The 19,543-nt window shown below is 39.5% G+C and overlaps 1 protein-coding gene across 9 annotated transcripts in view; it reads right to left on the bottom strand.

The window, feature by feature from the left end:
- foxp1b (forkhead box P1b) overlaps positions 1 to 19,543 on the bottom strand; it is a 263,651-nt gene that overhangs the window by 133,999 nt on the left and 110,109 nt on the right. For all 9 annotated transcript variants that reach the window (XM_044122251.1, XM_044122252.1, XM_044122248.1 and 6 more), the window contains one exon: positions 7,750 to 7,919. In XM_044122251.1, coding sequence (XP_043978186.1) covers positions 7,750 to 7,908 — 159 coding nt within the window. In that variant the 5' untranslated portion in view covers positions 7,909 to 7,919. The remainder of the gene's footprint in view (positions 1 to 7,749; positions 7,920 to 19,543) is intronic.

Below are 19,543 nucleotides of genomic sequence, written 5' to 3'. Positions count from 1 at the left end.
AGAAAAATTCACTGTAATTTAACGTCTTGAAATTGAGCCTCAATCTCTTTGACAGCAACATATCAAAAACTCTATACTTCACCCAAAATTGTCCCCCCACATAAAATATTCAGATTCCAGTGCAAACACAAAGTAGGCGTGGACAAAAGGCTCTAGAGTGCCTCCTGTGAATAAGGACAAACTGTATGTTATAGAGATCTGAAGTACAGTACATAGGTAGATCCTCCTGAATCAAGGAAAAAAAGTTTACTAGATGTATACACTAAAATGTACAGGTAGGTGGCCGTTTTAGGTCAAAATTCAAATTTTGGCCAGTTTGAGGTATTTCCATACCTCAAATTTTAACAAACTCCTCCTAGGTATTTTCACCTGCTGGGTTCATTCATGCACTTAAGTTATCAAAAGTGTGAGTTTTTGAGCATGTTTAGGACTTGTGGCCAAGAGGTGAACTTGGCCACAGGTTAAATAAACTAAATAACTTTCACATACAAAGGTCAAATTGCACCAAATTTGGAATGAGTCAACCATGTTTGATGTCCAACAATTCTGTGTGGTTATGTGAGGATATTAACTAAGCCCTGCCCCTCAGAACCTGAAGTCTCTTTATTTCTTGGAAAGCTCTATCTCTGACCCCCTTAACCTAACCAAAGTAATCTTGAGTCAGATAAGAAGACAGATAAGAAGTTGGTCTCACTTGCTTTAAAGCGTAAACAGTTTGAATCAAAGTGACTTTTTTACACATGCTGAATCTGAGCAAACTCATCCTGCAGCTTTTGACATACAGACTTCAGAATCACTCATCAGAGTCCTGAGGGATTGGAGGTCAAAGTTATCAAAATATTTTTCCTACATCAAAATGTGTGGGTATGGCTACCCCTCAAAATCTGGTCACTGGCCATAAAACAAGAAGGTGTAATAACTTCCACACAAGCTTCTGGCTGCACAAAACTTTCCTTCTGTTATAAGAGACCAGAGCTCATCACATTCACATGGTCAAATGGTGACATCATCTTAGCCCTACCCCCTTTTCAACAAGAAGTCAATTTTTTTCTGGTAGTTTTCTGCCTTTTACTGTTTGAATCATAAAGATATAAACCTGTGTTTAATGGCAAATAACTTGAAAGTAAATTCTGCTCTCAACACTAGTTGATGGCTGAAACATGTGGGCATGGTTGAATGGTGAATTCTAATCCCTTGCCGTCTGCATATGGTTGGCTCTAAATCACACATGAATCATCCAATTTGCACCGAACTCTAAAGACACCAATAGCAATAAATTGGAATTTGATGCCACTGTGCTCCGTAGATTATTCAAGCAGCTATATCTCCCTTAACTGTTATTAACCAGATTTTCTGTGCATCATTGGGGAGTACTGCTGAACACCTTGATGTACATCGCCTTGTGGACTATTACAAAAACTGTATGAGTGTTGATGATGGCGAGTGGGTGGTGTTGATGGATGTCAATGCTGCCTGCAGCTTTAATTTTTTTTTTTTGTCCATGAAAAGAAATCAGAATCAGTTACACCTTGGTATTACCAGAGATCGTAAACTGGTTATTACTCTCTAACTGATTCATCTCTAGTGGGGTAGTATCCTTTAATCTTGACACAGAAACTTTCTGTACAAAAAGATGTATATTTTATGTTGAGAAACTTAGTTATTTATTCAGAGAGGTGACCTGGCAGATTTTCCTGGATGGTAGGAGATGTTTGAGTGTGAGCATGTGTCCATTTTGATTATGGCAGAGTAACACAATTCTTGTAATGCCCCTCCTGCCGCCCACATCAGCAGGGTATGTAAGCAGGATGTCATCCTAAGCAACACAATATTTTAAACTAGGGGCTTCGGCACACATGCAGCCTGTGCTCCGGCTCTTCTCAGCTGGAAAAATAGACTCAACAAAACGGATGAGTTCATAGGCAGATGAGTTCATGTCCATAAGACAAAGCAGAGGTGTTGGGTGGTTTACCTCCTGGAAAGTCACTAACAAAAACGAAGAGAGAAATAGATCCCAACAACATAAAAAAAAAAAAAAAAAACATTTAAAAATGAATGTATGTCATGATATGGAAAAAAGTGAACCGCCATATTTTCACTGACAGAAAAGGTATTTTTCCCCACTTCCTTCAATAATGATCCCTCCCGCCCCCAACATGGCGATGCAGCACTGTTCAATTTTCACCTCCATCTGTGTGATTATTAATCAGATCACACATCAATTGCCAGAACCAGCACAGAAATCCAGCCTGTAATAAAACTGTCATGTGCTGTGGTATAAAGACAGATGTTGCCAGTTGTGTGATAACATAATTAAACTGTTCTGTGAGGGATTCCATAAAATTATTCAAATTGGACTAGCACTATCATTTTACCAATAAGCAATTTAGGGCAATATGCAGTGTCATAACACTGATGTTATCCTCTCTCCCAGCTTTTTCCAATAAGCCAGAGCCTCGGCTTGGAAATCCTGTGGAAATATAAACGTGGTGCTTGATGATACCTGAGCACTGGTGGAGGAGTTATGAAAAGAAAGACATTGGAGGATTATTTTAGCAGGACATGCTGCTAGTAGGAACACAAACCTACAATAAATGTTACCTACAAATTGAAAATACATTCCAATACACTTATGTATCGAAATGTATGTTCAATTTGGTATTTCATTTGCCCTCATCTGGACCAGAAAAACAATATAAAGCCATTGCTAGCTGCTATTTGCAATCAATCTGACTTCGTATTAACCTACAAAAGCAGACTTTGTGCCAAAGACTAGCAAAAACTGTACTTGAGTGGTTGATCTTCAAGCATCCCTTGGATGCCTCAAAATGCTCACTGTATATCTATGAGTTCCTGTCAGTAAGGATTTGATGACAAATCGCCTTATAAGATAAAACATGGAGAGGTTTTAGGAAGATGTTGGGGAAATTCCTCTGAATCCCCCTTTTGTTTATTCTTACAAATGGAATAATGGTTTGACAGTAAAAGTTGTGTTTTTAAAGAATCTATTACAGTAATATATTGAGCCTGAGCAATCTATAGATAGTTGTTTTTAATGTATTTCTAACGCTAAAGCAGTCCTAATACCAATAAAAAGTGCTTTGCTTGTGTTTCGCAAGTAAGTAAAGGCTTTATCAATCTCTAGCCAGGTCAAAAAGAGCATCTCTTCAATGAAGAGATTTTTAGATCTAAAATTAGAGATGATCATATCCGATCCAGACATGCTAGGTATTCCTAAATCTGCCAAGTTGATTTATACATGAGTATTATATTATATTTGTTCCCAGTCGGAAATAATACAAATTCACTCTGACATAATATTGTGTTACTGTATACATTATTATACATCCTTACTCGTCAATGTTCTCTCTACTGTTCTATTTTGTAATCTCTAAAGAATAGAGCTGTTGGTGAATAAAAAAAAAACAAAACAGTATTTCCACCTTCTGAAGCCTCCGCAGGGGACGGTCTGTTGCATTATGCAAACAGGAAATATGGGTCCACTCAGCTCTTTGTGCAGCCACAGTAATGCGTGTCACTCTGTCCTCTCTTTACACGCAACAGGACCAACACCTCGACCAGAACAAGAGAAGAAAAAAAATGCCCACAACTAAATGGTTTACTGTCAAAACAGAACAAAACTGAGTGAATAACCCAACAAATTGAAAATTAGATTTTCTTGTTTTGCATTTTCAGAATCACAGTAAATAAGAGCAACTTCGGATCATCAAAACATGAAAAAAAGAAACCTCCAAAATACAGAATGTTAAAGTTTAATGCTTTGCCCGCTGAAATCGGGTGTGATGTAACAATGAGCGTGAATAAACAGGTGTGACAAGACTGAGCATAAATCACAGGAAATATTGGGAGGAATATCCTGAGAGCTGCAGCTTCAGAGTTGACTAAAACGGCCAGATATCGTTACTGTCATCACCGTGAGTGTCGCAACATGTTTATCTGACAGCTGCAGCTTCACAACACAACTTCCCGTTACAAAATCATTTAAATCACAAAACAGGCTATTGCAAAAGTGCCATGTGTTCAGACAATTGGGGTTTTGGCATTTTATTCCTCCCCTTTCAGTATCTTCACTTCCTCATGTGAATAACGTTAAAACCACAACTTCTGTGGTGCAAACAACTACTGAGAGAAAATAAACACTCAGATTCTGTGGCAGCGAACGTTACGAGAAGATAAAGGAGAGAAAAAAAACTGGTCAACTGACATCTGAAAACTGCTTGCAGACAATGTGTTATATTGAAAATAATAAGATGTATGAAAATATTTAGAAGCACACGTAAATCTGAAAGCATTGCAACACAATCGATGGCACGCCAAGTTCCTTTTACAGTGAGATTGGCGTAATTTCAACAGCAGTAAAACAAACAAACAAAAAAAGAACAGAAAACAGGCACTTCCCCACCCCCCGCCACCCTTTACTCTTGATTCTTAACAAACAGTATTTGACTAACTAATAAAGATGCTTATATTGAGCTTATGGTCCACTTCCCCCAAGTCTGACTAGTCCAACAAGATGAATTCCCCTGTCAGAATCAAGATGATCAAACAGATTACAATTATTTCATCCCCCATCTTTATTAATGAGGACTGTCTTTCATAGTTATGTTCTCTAATAAGAATAAATGATATGCCACCACCAGGTTTGTTGTTACCACTTACTCAAGGGACTCTTAGACATTTCCACTTTGAATCGAAGGAACGTTTGAGATTGATTTCTGGATCACGCTTGGATGTTTTTGAGGAGAACAAAGACACACAAAAAAAGGAAGCAAAAAGCCTCTTTTGTGTTGGTTAAAGCTGTATGAGAGAAAGGCCGCAAATGAAACCTAAAAGAAAAGACAGTGAGTTGCCAGGGAAGTGGAAAGTTATCAAGCGATTATAAAAGGATTGTAACTCCCCAAGGACAATTAACATGGTTCGTTGTGCAGGAATGAGAACCCTGATACACTGACTGTCGGCAGCCAGAGAAGCCAAACAAAGTATTGTGACAGGAGCTGAGAGAGACATCACATCTTTTGTCTCCATCAATGTCATTTACCACCTCCATGCAGATTGACATGCTGCCCTTTGTTTCAAATCCAGGCCAAGGAAATGAACAATTAGATCTGTTCAAGATGTGTAAAATGGAAGGAGTGTGAGTACAAATCAGAGGGCAGAAAATGTGACTCCTAGCAACAGAGACATGTGTAGAGTACTTGCCCTTTTTCTTGTTGACAAAAAATGCTCTTCTGAAATCATCTTTTTAATTGTAAAACAGTGTTAGTAGGTGGACCAGCGTAGGATTTCTGGATTAAAAAAACTACATATTTTGTTATTTTTGCCCAATAAAATGGCAAAATTCCGTACTGTTGTGTTGCTATACTTTGCTCAGAGGTTGCCAATTTGATTGTTAAAGAACCCAACCTGTAGAGTGTTGAACATTATTAAACATTTGCATCAAACCTCTATATAAATACATCATGTTTAAGATGTGTCTAATACATCTCATACTTCTAAGGCAGCCAGTGGTTTAATCGGTCAAGATATTGTGCTTTTGTTACTAGAGTTGGTCCCGATTTAAAAAAGGGAGAAACATAAAGTCCATGTATTTTATCAAAGTTTTAAATTGTGGCAAGAGAAATATCAGAACCAACCAAATGCATCTAAGCAGAACATTGCAAAGCAGATACTATTTACCAACTTTAGCAGCTAACTGTTGGTGTTAGTGAGTTTTACTATTCTCACAATACTAACAAGTCGCATTTATCTTGTATTTATTGCCACCCCACAATACTAAAGTCCCAAAAGCTTAATGAAAAGACATAGTCAGAACAAAAAGGTAAATAAAAAACATAGATAGCTTAGAAGAACTCACTCTGGTATCATAAAAACACATTTTCTATCAGGTCCTGACAGACCAGTCTTGAGAGAGATTGTCACATATTGACTAAAATGTATTAACTTCAAACTAAAAAGATGTTTTTTTTTATTATTTTAAATGCTGTCAAGGCACCAATACTTGCACCACTAAACAACTGGCAGCATTGTAGCCCAAGCGGCTCTATTCTAGTACTGATGCCTTGTTTCCATCTCGTGGATGTGTCAAGTACGCATCCTAGTCACTTTCCAATCCCATTCTTCGTCCCTCCGCCTCCCCGCCTCACATTTATCAAATTTGTAACTCCATTGTCTTTATGGAGCATATAAGAGAAGAGCCCCTGGCAAAGACTGAAGGAAAAGTCAACAGGAATTAGATTTCAGTGCAACTGTTTACTCAACTGTGGCCTGCAGTTATTGAAATTTTATCCATGGTTTTGTGTGACTACTGCGGTAATGCATTCAGTATGGTTGTACTTTTCTCACTGACAACTGGAGCTGGAGAAAAAGGGGTACGTGGGAGGTGAGATCAAGGATTGGGATCTAAGAGGGAATGGGAGGAGTTCGGGAGGATCCCAAGGAGCCGGACACAGACTGACCAGTCCCTGTTTCAAAAAGCTTCCCCTGCTCCAAGACAATGTGATTAACAGGAAAATGTTTTTTGTTGAGATTGTGTGATTGTACATTAGAAAATCAACTGACAGCTGCTATGATGCAGATCCAAATGAGTCAATGAATGATTCCATCTAAAAATCCAAGAAAAAAATAGCAATAGAACCCATTGTGGTTTTTATATAGGCTGACCCACACCTTACTAAATGATTCACTAAAGGAGCTTTTCCATTAGACCGCTATAAACTATGGTGGACTAGTTTATAGCAGAGTCTGATTTTCTTCCAAATGCCATGAGAATGTTTGTGGCATCATTAACACTTTGAAATCCAAGATTTAAAATCTACCTTTCATAACTTCTATATGTTTTTTTATGATTCTGTTGAACATGAAATATTTTTAAGCAAGAAATAAATGCAGCCCTAACCAGGGGCCAATAATCATACAGGGTGCTGTATCTGTCATCATCAAAATACCAACATTGTTCTCCTGGAACTTGATAAATGATAACACTGAGTCACTGCTCTGCTCCATATTTACCACTACCATCCCCCTCCACCATGTTCTGTGCTCCAGGACTGTTACACACACTGATGGATGTGCTGTGACAACAGACAACAGCAGAGAGCCTGTGCATCATCACCAAACAGTTCCTGACAACAACCCAAGTTGTGACTATATCGGAGACCAAGATAGCAGAAGACACACTGATCTTTTCAGTGCTGTTTCCTTAAACACACTGTCGTGTGCCACATATAACATTGACACCAACAGAAAGAGCTTGTCTATGTGTTTTAAGTCTGCCATTTGAGCTTCAGCTTCAACGACACCATGGGTCTCCACACGGCGTCTGAGAATGTGAAACTTGTTTACAACGAGCCAGAGGAAAAGGGCTGTCATCCTATTGGATGTGATCATTTCATAACTGTCTACAGAATCTTGTAGCACCTACAAGCTTAAAATATGTCTGAACATGATGATAAATATTTGATTAAGATGCAGATGCTCCGAGCAAGGATAAACACACTCGCAACCAAACAATCGCACAGAAAAGAGCACTTCCCCTTCCTAAAATATTCAAAACGGGCCTCGATATACATAAATAATAATAATAATGTGTTTACGTGCCGGATGTACTTGGAGGGGGGATTAATTATTAATTGGCACTTTAAGCAGTAGGTTGGGCCTGCTGTTGACATGACTTAATAAAGTGAAGACAGGTGTGAAAACAGAAGGGGTGGGGCGGTGCATGGGCTGTACCTGGTGCTGCTGGAGATGCAGGAGGTCTGCAGCCGTCACGTCTACCAAAGGTGTGGCACTTTTAGGCGTTCCCTCCTGGAGTACGCCGTCCATGTTTGCACCTCCATTCTGATTGGCTGGACCATTGCTCACCGTTTCAGTGGTGGAGTCTTGCATCATGACTTAAAAACCTGCAAGAAAAGAAGAGGAGAGGAGACAGTCGTTACAATGGGAAGTTGTGAAGCAAAATCCAAAATAACACAGAGCAAAACAGGAATTCAAAAAATTACAATACTGTGAAAAAAATCAACCCAGATTTTAGAGGGCATGGAGGTTGTAAATTGAGTGTGACACACTAATCATCTACTGAGCTCAAAGCAAGGAGGCTGGCTGTTCACAAAGTGCTGAGTCCAAGTATATCAATGGAAAGTCTAGTGGAAGGGCAAAATGTGGCAGGAGAAGATGCACCAGCAAAAGAGATGACTGTGGACTTCAATGGATTATCAAGCAGAGAAGATTCAAGGAGGAGGACAGGTGAGGAACTGAACCCAAACTGCTTGAGGTCCATTGTGAAACATCCACAGTCAGTTACAGTTTGAGGCGCGTTGTCTGCTGCCAACACATTCTCACACCCGACTCGTCATATATTGACGAGTTGGGACGCCGTCTGACCATGCGTCACATATTGACGCGAAGGGTATGCCCTTCGCGTCAATATGTGACGACAAACAGGTTCCTTCACCGTAAAATTTTGACGATTTTGACGATTTTGGAAGGTCGCATGTTTTACATGGATTATTTACGCAAATGGTCCTCGCAAACACTGCCGACACTTCAAAACCCAAAAATTGGTTAGGTTTAGGGCAAAAATTACGGTAAGGCATCAGGTAAAACCCTTCGCGTCACATATTGACGCGAAAGGGGTACCCCTCGCGTCAATATGCGACGAGGACGGAAGTCCCATGCGTCAATATATGACGAGTTGGGAGTGAGAGTGGGTTGCTGCTGCAGATGTTTGTAAACTCTCCTTTCTTAAATGGATATCACTGCAACAGTCTACCACAATGTTTTAGAGAACTACATGATTTCTTCTGCTGAGGATCTGTATGGAGATGCAGATTTCATCTACCAGCAGGACCTGGCCCCTGTCCCTGCCACCAGAAGCACCAAAGCCTGGTTTGGTCACTAATGCACACTCTCACATTGTCTCTAAAAAGTAAATTAAATGGCTGTTTTTCTTTGCAAATTCTATTCACAGTGAGACTGACACATTCAAGTTTGTTTGTGTTCTTCATAACAGAGTCCTTGCAGGGCTGTATTGGTGGTGGAGAGGGGCTATAGCTCACATCACAGAGGAACCCAACCTGAGTTGAGGGAGAGCAGAGGAGCCCAAGAAAACACTGCAGCTCCAAAAACTAAACACTTTCTATGGAAATGGATATATTTACTCTCATGGCTCCCAGAAGAACCACGGTAGAATGGCTTTTTAATGGGAAACAGGGCCACTGTGTGAGGCCTGCCAAAGGATCTCCTAGAGAAACGGCCAATCTGAAGCCACGTGAAAAACATGCCGAGTCCAGGAGGGGTGCTCAATTAACAGCAAAAATAAAAAGTCAGAATATTAAGTAACCCTTGCTGAATAGGAAGAAATGTTGTCTTCGATAATTTAATCCAACTCCAGAGGATCACACATAAACACTAGCCATGTAGTTTTAAGCGTAAATGAATGCAATATGTAGAAAATGTGGCAGGAGTTATGAGTATTAAAAGAGAATGTAGAGATAGTTATTACATCCTGTGACGTCTTCTGGATACATAGAAAAGCCAGACAGATACCCCTCCCTGTTCATTGTCTGGGGAAAGTGCCAGTGACACCAGCATACATATATATCTGCGCCTGTGTTAACCTTTTTCACTGCAGCGCATCTAGCCTCCCCAATTTTAGGACAGTTAATGAAGCTGATCAAGTCAGGCAGAAGGAAATTTACTTGGCTGATTAATTATTTATATGAAGCAGAATAAATGCCCTTAAAATACTGGACCTCATCATGTGAGAGTGTGAAAATGGAGCTAAACACAAATTTCTGAGTTTCAAAACACTCAGGTACAGATCTGATCAGATCTGAACAAGATGAAGGCCTCCACTCTTCTAGACACCACAGGGACCCACACTCAGACTGACAGACAGGAAATTGAGGTTGACAACTTGTCACACCAGAATATTTACAGAGCATATGTGAGACAAGAGATCTTGATGTAAAACTAACAAAAGAAATCAACCTTATAAAGAGGTGTTTACATCCTTGTTCAGTTTCCCAGCTCTGAACCATGTTTTGAATAAAATGATTCTGTGTCCTTCCTCTGTCTCTTTTATCTGCTTACATGCACATTGCTGCACACTTGCATACCCATAACATACAAGACTGGTGATAGTCACAAATAAACAAAAACTGATTAAGCAGGCCAAAACCCCTTAGAGAGGGTGCAGAATGAGGAGAATAAAAGCAGAACCCACACCACACTTTGCTTCATTTGGCGTCAGCATGGTGTGCTAAGTGGAGCCCAGCGCAGGATGGTGAATGTTGCTCTGTATCTATTCCATTTGTATGACTTGTAACATTTTATAATTTTTGGCATTAAAAGCCTGTTTTATACTTAAACAAATCTCATCGAGGTAATAACACTGAGGGGTTCTGGTCGGGTCCTGAAACTGGTTAATGGACGTGGCTGATGGACAGAAGGGGAAATGGCTGAACTACAACAACCATTTATAGTGGTCACACACAACAAAACTGTCTTCAAATAAAAACCCATAGCTAAAGAGCATTGTGCTCTTTAGCTATGGGTAACGGACATCCATATGTAACAGACCAATATGGGTCTGTTACATCTCCGTTACATTAGAAGCACCCCTTGCAAGAAAGAGAAGCAAATGAGTCATTTGATACTGTGGCCTGTGCCAGTTCAGTTGTGAGTCATGACATCCCTGCACTTTTGGGGCCTGTCTGTGCAGCTCAGACTCATCCCACATGTCCCGATTTCTGGGATGGTCTTCGTTCGCCCACCCACCCAATCTCACCCTCCTCCTTCTCACCCCAGACAGATGTTGACCCAATTCACCCCTCTAGTCTGGCACAGCCTCGCTTCGACATGAGATAAAAAAACAAAACAAAAAACCCCAAAGAAACAAAGGGAGCAGCTGGAATACAATCGGCCACCGACTCCATCTAGATGCCTTTTCACGACCAATTAAAAAAACACATGCATCCTGGTAAAATAAAATCCATGAACCATGTACCTGCACTTATTTTTTTCAAATAAATGCAAAAAGAGAGAAAAAAGACAGGGCCTCTCTTTTTTTCTGAAGGTACATAAAAGAGCCAAAAGCAATGGCTATTATACATGCACTGTCGTTTTGTGCAGGGAGTTTTTGATAATTGTAACGGAAAGGTGTAAATGCACAGCATCTCCAAAAGTAATCAAGAGAATGAGCCGCAGGGCTATTTTAATGTATGCAAAAACTAGTGACCCACAATGAAGGAGAGAACGACTCCAATGAATGCAAAGTAATGCATGCGAGCTTGGAAGCGGCACTGATGAGGGGACGGCTAAAATTAACACCCAATTAATTTTTGAATTGACAAACAAATGAAACCCATAAATCTACTTTCTCATTAATTTCACCACAGAATAATTCAAAGCTGCAATATTACAAATGAAAAAAATTTGGAGAAAAAAAAAGAAAATGAAAATGGAAAAAGGGCATTATCCATCATAAATATCAAGCAGATAGGAAAGAGCCTTATTAGAGAGCTGTGCTGATAATGGTGTTAATCTGTGAAGCACTGAGGCGAAGGGGGGGCATCCTGAGCTGAGGGGCAGTTTGACCATGTGACGTTTGTTTATCTGCCTATTTATTTTCACTTCAGTTCAGTGGATATTCTTGTATTTGATGACTCAAACGGCTCTACATTTTTCCGTCTGATCTGTTTTAACAACACGCTTACATTAAGCAATAATTATGGGTCAAGCGGTCTGTGTAAAAGAGGGAGCAGTTGCTGGGGTGACAAAACATACTTTGCGCACAAACATTTGAAAACAGCACAATGCATAAAGGGAGACATTTATTATTATTAATGGTGCATGTCTGTTTTTGTTTCGGGTGGAGAAAATATATAGCCTTTGCCAGATTTATTGGCACACTGGTAGGGATGTGTAAATAGTTAAAAAATAACTCTAGTGCCAATAATGTAGTGGCATAATCTCAAAGTGAATCTCTTGTTAAATCTGTAGTCAATAAGAGGAAAAGAAAAACCCCCATATTAATAAATATTAGTTTCAAGCAAACTTGCCAGTGGAGCTTTCATTGGTATATTGGAATCTCTTCAAAATAAATGTAACAGAAGAATTTTTTATTCATACTGTACTTTTTAAATGTCTCAAACTATTTAAGGGTTTAAGAACCCTTTCTCTCTGTATTAATATGATATAACACAAACACCTGCTTTTCTCTATCATATTTTCAAAGAAATATCATACCACAGTAAGGATGCCACGTCCCTCCCCTGCCTATCATGACACCCAACCTTAAAGTTTCTCCCTAAAGATCTAGTCTATGTTGTGGTCTGTCATTCATCAAGATCATCGAGGCAATCTTTATCTTACCACTTCAATTAACTGTGTTTGTAACATGTAAACCCTACCAGAAGCCAAATCCCCCAGAGAGCAGGATCATAGGGGAACTGAACCTCTAAACCACATTAAGGTAGTGATTCAAGAAATTCTGTAAGTCTTAAGCCACAGTTCTGAACAAGAAGAATTAAGGTCACTTTCTTTGGGTCAGGGATCAGTCTCTGTCTCAAGTGGAGCAGTTCAAATATCTTGGTGTCGCTTGCTAGGATGCAATGGAAGAGACTGGGGTGTTATGTATAGTGTACAACAGTACTACAGTATGTCAAAGTGAAATTTGCTTGTCTTTCTATAGTCACTCAACTGTATTAAGGGATATGAATCCCTTGAAGTAAATTGAAAGAATGACATCTCTAATAAAACTGACTAAAACAAGGTTGGTCATCCAGTGGAATGTGGAGTCAGAGTTAAGTCAGGTTTACCTGTATAGTCCAGTTCAGCAACAAAGCAGTTCAGAGTGCTTTACAACATGAAAATATCAGAGTCATCATGGATAAAACAAGCAATCAACATTATATCATCAAGCAAATACATATCAAACATGTTAATCAATGTTTCACTTACTACTAATCAAGGGCAACTCTAACTATGTGGGGTGTCACAAATTGTAGATTGTTTTAGGTGAGGTAGAGAGGCGATGAACCCAAGTTATGGTGAAAATGGTGAATTTAATGGTGACAACCAAGAGTACAGAAATCCAGGCAGCACTGTTGAAGGATGAGGCTAGAAACTCACACACTGGTAGCACTGGAGGAACTCAACAGAGACATGACACACAATTGCAAAGACAAATAACATAAGACAAGGAACCGGCAGGGTGTAGGGGACACAGTTAAAGTTAAATACACAGGGATATAATCAGGGGAAACAAGGGACAGCTGAAAACAATCAAAACACAGAGACTCAATTAACTGAAAAAATACACACAAAATCCAAATCCTCACATGGGGTCTTAGGATTGCAGTGTTTCAGATGTTTGGAAGTTTTCTGGACGTTTGTTTCAGATTTGCAGTATATAGAATCCTGTTTCTCAATGTTTGGTTCTGCAGTGCAAAGCAAATCTGTGATGTTAAATGCTTCAGAAATCTTGTGAATGGTCTTCTAAACTATTTGAAATATCAAGATTTTACATGAAATACTGGTGTCCTCTACCAACAAGCTAAAGATGACTTTCCTTTCTGTGTTTCAGGAAGATAATTAACCAAAACAGGAAAAGAAATAAAAATAAAATCAACTTTATTTCAATACTATTCCTTGTGAAATGGTATTGAATGGACTAAGATCTGTCCTATTAGCAACAAAGGTTTTACAAAATATTCACAGAAATAGTACTAATAACCATTGCCATTTCTAACTTGAAAAATAAAAGCAAAAAAGTGGAAGTCATGTTTCAAACTAGGCAACAGATTGTAGACATAGAAAAACTGGCTGTGCTGTTGATTATTAGATGCCTCTCTGCTCTTTGGGGGGAACTGGCTGCAAAATGGAACAAGGGCTTGGAACAAACACTGAAGAACAAAAAAAAAAAGGGCAAGAGTTTCTGTTTGTTTACTGCTTGTTTTCTCTTGCTCTGCCTCAAATTGGGGGGAGTACAGTACAAACAAGAGTCACATGTGTCTCCCACCTGAGCAGACAGGTTGAAGGTTAAGAACACCCAGCGGCCAGAGCTCATCAGTCAACCCCTCACTGGAAATCTAATGCTGGTCTCCCTGTCATCATGCTCACTTGGAATTCGACAACTCAAACAAGTCAGTGGTTGAATCAAGGTAAGGTCGGCCAATGCAGCTGTGCTTTGACCCTTCTCTGTGTTCTGGTTTTCTGTAATGCTCATGACGGTTAAGCCTCAGCAGCCACCTGCTTCTACTTACCAAGTTCTCACACGGGTTGTTTACACAAGCTCACAACAAAAGCACAACATTTCTTGGGTGGGAGATAAAGACACAAAAGAACAAACAATGGGGATCGGTTCACTTTAGAGATGTTTAGGTTCGGCTTGGTTGCTAGACTAGACAAGACATTGGCGTGTACCAAAGGTGCAACAACATAATTCTTCTCAAGGATTTTTAAGACTCTTATCTGTTACCTTATTTTGGCTCCTGAATCCGGAGAGGAAAGAAGAAAGAAAGAAAAACAGAAGCTGCATGTTTTAAAAAAACTGAAATCAGAGCCCTCATCAGTGACAACAAACTGATTTAGGATTAATCTTTAAAGTTTTATGCTAAACAACAGATGCAGGATTTGGGGGGAGAAACAGGAAGTTGTCCCAATATAAATCATCTGCAAAAGGGTTCTTCTGTAGAGTTAGAACCACCCTGAGGTAAACATAAAAATGCTGATTGTGGACCATCTTACTATTCCTCTATTGGCATTTTCACACCACATCTATTTGGTTAGCCTTATCATTCTACTCAGGTTGCCAGTTTTAGGTAGACAGGGATATAATCAGGCATCATCACAACTCTACCACAGGATGAAATGTTTCATCCTGACATTAGTACAACAATGCTAATATCAGTGGGTTGTGTTAATGACTAGTTCACCCCACAGAACTAGTTTGCTCATTTAAGCTAACAGTAGCCTTTTACCTATGGTCACAAAGTCAACAAAGATTTGCTGTATTTATGCAGTGCTGTGGTGGCGTAGGGGTAAAGGACAACCCATAAATGGAGCCCTTAGTCCTTGACATAGCCCTCCCAGCCAGGTTTGAGTCCCAACATGATGACCCTTGCTCCATGTCTTCCCCGTCTCACATTACCCACCTTCCTCTCTGACTTCTGTAAAATTGACTGACTGCATTCCCAAGAGTGGAGAAAAGGAAGACAGTGCAGTAGTGCCAACATGGTTCTTTTTAATGCATATGATGGTATATATGTACTTTTAAAATAGTCCCTCCCCCAGTGTTCTAAGCGTTTTTAGAAGTGATCTGGAGTGGTTGTCCGCTATTCAATCTTTAATTCCATATAAATAAAACTCCACTGGATATGCAATTTTTAATCCAGATTTTGTTGTTTGTAAATAATATTGATAAAGAACATTACAAGGATGTTTATTAATCCCTAAATATATAGAGATTTTAACCCAAACATAACAATTGTTTTATATGTTTATTTCTTCAACCTATTGCTTGGTAGCCTTAAAACATTAGGGATGAGTTATTTTTACCCATTTTTTGTTTGAAAGCCTAACTCAGTGTTCTGTCTCAAACAACTATTCAAATTTAGCCAGTCCTGGAAAAGTCCTTGTTTGAACCAGAAATAGGTTAACAAAATACCCCAAAACTGAGTCATTTTTAAACTCAACAGCTTTAAGAGTGTAGTGACAGATAGCATCATTTCCAAACTCCTAGTAGACTAAAGTAACCCATTCCTCTCCTTCACACTCTGCAGATCGTCACAATATGTGTGACTGCACAAAGCAAAGCAAAACAAACAAAAAAACAAGAGGAATTCAAGTTTTGAGTTGTTCCCAGACCCCGGACGCTGTTAGCAGACCATTCACAGTGGCAAACACAGCAGCTGTTTGTTTAATAAGTGACCGCTGCCATGGCTACAATAAACAAAAGGAGCTGTCGTTTGTGTTTATGAACAAACATGTCTTTGCATGAGCCGTTTAATATTAACCAGGTGGAATGATCAGCCGATTTCCTAGGTGACACTCAGGGCAAGCACAGAGTAAACAAATTCCAGGAGAGTGCAGGGGCAGGGAATCAATGTTGATGCAAATACAGCTTTGACTAGAATAAACAACAAGACAAATGTCACTATAAACAAAAAGTCCTTTTTCTGACAGATCCACCACTGCTGCATTGCAGCTGCTGAGCAGGACCCCCGTCAATTGGCGGACTGGTCGACACGGTGGTCTCCAATAGAAATGTGTCGCTGTCGAGCGAAGCAGCTGTGTGTCTTGTTTTCCTCCACCCGACAAACAGAGGTGCCTCACAACAGCACAGAGAGGAACTCGTAAAAACATGTTAAACATTTACCTCTTTCAATTATTCAGTAACTGTGTTTGTGGAAGAAGCTAAGGATGTCTCCAGGCTGAGAGGAACAGCAACAGAATGTCATGTTCCTGGTTTAAAAACAAAGCTGAAATTGATGAAACTGATTTTTTTTTTTATCACCAGATGATGGATGATCAAACAAAAAAATTTGCTGCCAAAAATCAATGTACATGTCAACTTGATTATGAATTTTTTTTATTGAAACAACAACGTGCCATCTGCAGATGTGAATTGCCTACCTCAAATCCATCATAGTTTTTTCTTTTTAAATTTAATCCTCTCATCTAATCCAGTCTCCAAAACACAGCAAGCATGCACAAAACACATATTTATATCGCATCAGGATGACTGCAGTGTGAAATCTAGACCTGAACCTATTACTTAACACTCTAACATAGTTGACTATGATGCTTTATGTGAATAACAAACTATTATCACGCTACAGGCTTTGATAAATTAGCAAGGAAAGTGGAAGGAAGGTCTCCAGGAGAGAATCTGAGTAGCTGCATAATTTCGGAAAATATACAAACCCTCCTGCCTCCTCTCCTTAGCTGCAGCTCGGAGTGAAGGCCTGCTGTGCGCAGACAATGACAGAATGTGCCAAAGTAAGGCAGGCCATGGTATTTTTAGTACAAGCGGGGCCCGATGGAGACTGAGTAAATAGAGAAGTCTAATGAGTTTAAATCTGGTTGTGCATGAATGGAATAGTAATTCTGGGATGTGCAGCCTCTTTTAGGAGTGGTTCGCCACACATTTCCTCTGTAACTGTCCTTCATCTGACTTTGATGGTCTTGCTCACATGTGGCTCGTTGGCCATTAACACTGTAGTGAGAGGACAGATACCGGGAGACGAGAAGGAGCGCAGGGCTTTTTCCTGACCACAGGCTCAACCCCGTTGGATTGCTTTGTTCAGGCTCATCTTACCAATTAGATCTGTCACACATGTACACCCAAAGAAACACACAGGACCGCATCCTATGTATCCTATGGGAGTGGTTAAAGCACCTACAGATTATCCACTAATTAAACGGTGCTGTATCTGTTTAATACAGATACAGTTTTCTTAAAAAGAGAATGTAAAGATGGTGGAGGAAATGGATCATGCTATGATTAATGAACTTGTGTAATAAATGTTGCTATTCAAATCAGAGGACAATAATGTTAAATTTACATCTTTTTGGTCAGAATCAGTTTTCAGGTAAAAAAGACTTGCATATCTGTTGAGTCATTGGGACAGATGTGTGGTAAACTACACCTCTCTGCACAAAATGAACCACTACTTACAGTAGAGTAAGTTCTCAACTCTGACATACATCTACTATGTTTCTTTCCCCGCTGTGGTAACTGGAATCAGGTGTATGGTTTGGTCTTTACCACTGTAATTAGAAATGGTGTTAAAAGGGTTTTCCTTGAGAAATAAATTTTCATAGCTGCCATTTTTCAATTAGAATTACAGAGCAAGTGTAATAAAGCAAACAGTAGAGGTGAACCAAGAAACCTGTAGGTGACTGGAACTGAGCCAATTGTTTAGATGTTTGGGAGCTCACAAACAAACGAAATATCCTGTCTTTTGTGCTGCAAACCTAAAACGTTGTTGTCAGGCTGACAACAACCCTCTTCAGTGAGGAAGCTGCTACTAAAAGAAGAATAAAAACATCCTGTTATTAATATTAGGAATGTGTTTTTGAAAAAGAAGCTATAGAAATCAGGAAAGGAGAGTTAACGTAGGTTGTATTTTTAAGCAGGAGGTGGAAGGTCAGCAGGTGAAACAAAACTCAAATGTTCCAAAATGTTGCCCTGTTTAATCATTTTGATAATCTGTGGTTCATTCAAGCTGTGAGAAAGTGAAAGAAAGCAGAACTTAGAGCTGACAACAGGAACCCTGAACTGAATAAAACATTCTTTGTGTGGAAATGTTGGGTTCAAGTAGAAGTCGACATTTTTAAGCAAGACAGAGACAGATATTTACAGCTACTAACACTAATATAGATAAATAACCTGGGCGTGGTGTGGTGGCGTAGGAGATAGCGCAACCCACATTTAGAGGCCTTGAGTCCTCGAAGCGGCCGTCGTGGGTTCGATTCCCGGACCAGACGGACATTTGCCGCATGTCTTCCCTTCTCTCCTTCCCCCTTTCCTGTCAGCCTACTGTCATAAGGGACACTAGAGCCCAAAAAAATAAAAATAAAAATAATAATAATAATAATAATAATAATAATAATAATAATAATAATAATAATAATAATAATAATAATAATAATAATAATAATAATAATAATAATAATAAATAACCTCCCATGACAAAAGAGGAAGAAAGAATAATTGTGGAAGGTTGCTAATAATAGTTCCTAAAGTGAAAATTTGTAATGCAACAGAGAGGTTTAGAAAAAAGCATAACATTCAGATTGGTACACTTGGTGAAAGAGTGGCAATAAGAAACTAATTGCTGACGGAGCCAAAAGATGCCCAGTTATTCGTTTGCCACAAGCCCTACTGCATACAGAAAACACGTAGAAGAAGAAACGCTGCTGAGATGAGACAAATCTGACTGATCGTGATATAGGAATTCCATTAATCCATTAATAATGAGAAGAAGAAGCTTAATACAAATTTTTTAAGAAGAATAAGGATGTATTTTCTGTCATGATTACATGATCCCAACTGCCAAAAAATCCAAGAAGAACAAGCTGACGTCATCGCCATCCAGTTGCACCCCTTTGAGTGCGTTGTGTGTCCGAATTCTCCACATGCAGTCTTCCCCCCAGCCCTTTTGGGTCCTATTCTTCTGCTAAGCCCTGATCCCGGCAAGTATGAAGTATGATACACACGATTCATAGCTGCATGTGATGTTTTGAGGCACTTTTTATGCCTTTCAAAAAATTAGAATAGACTCATCATCTTTGTTGCTAGGTCGTCAAATTCCGATGCTTACATAGCGCTACAGCATTCAATGAGAAAAACCTGAACGTCAACTAATGACGAGAAGGGGGTACCTGATGGGTCAACATGTGATGTAGAGCGAACCTGACCAAGCGTCGATATGACGAGTAGGGAGTGAGAATGTGTTGCACAGACACATGCCCTAACCCCTTCTATCGGGGTCATTCAAGCCTGAAAAGCCTCTTT

This window comes from Gambusia affinis, linkage group LG07 (genome assembly GCF_019740435.1).
Source record: "Gambusia affinis linkage group LG07, SWU_Gaff_1.0, whole genome shotgun sequence".
NCBI lineage: Eukaryota > Metazoa > Chordata > Actinopteri > Cyprinodontiformes > Poeciliidae > Gambusia > Gambusia affinis.
This window is presented reverse-complemented; position numbering and strand designations above follow the sequence as displayed.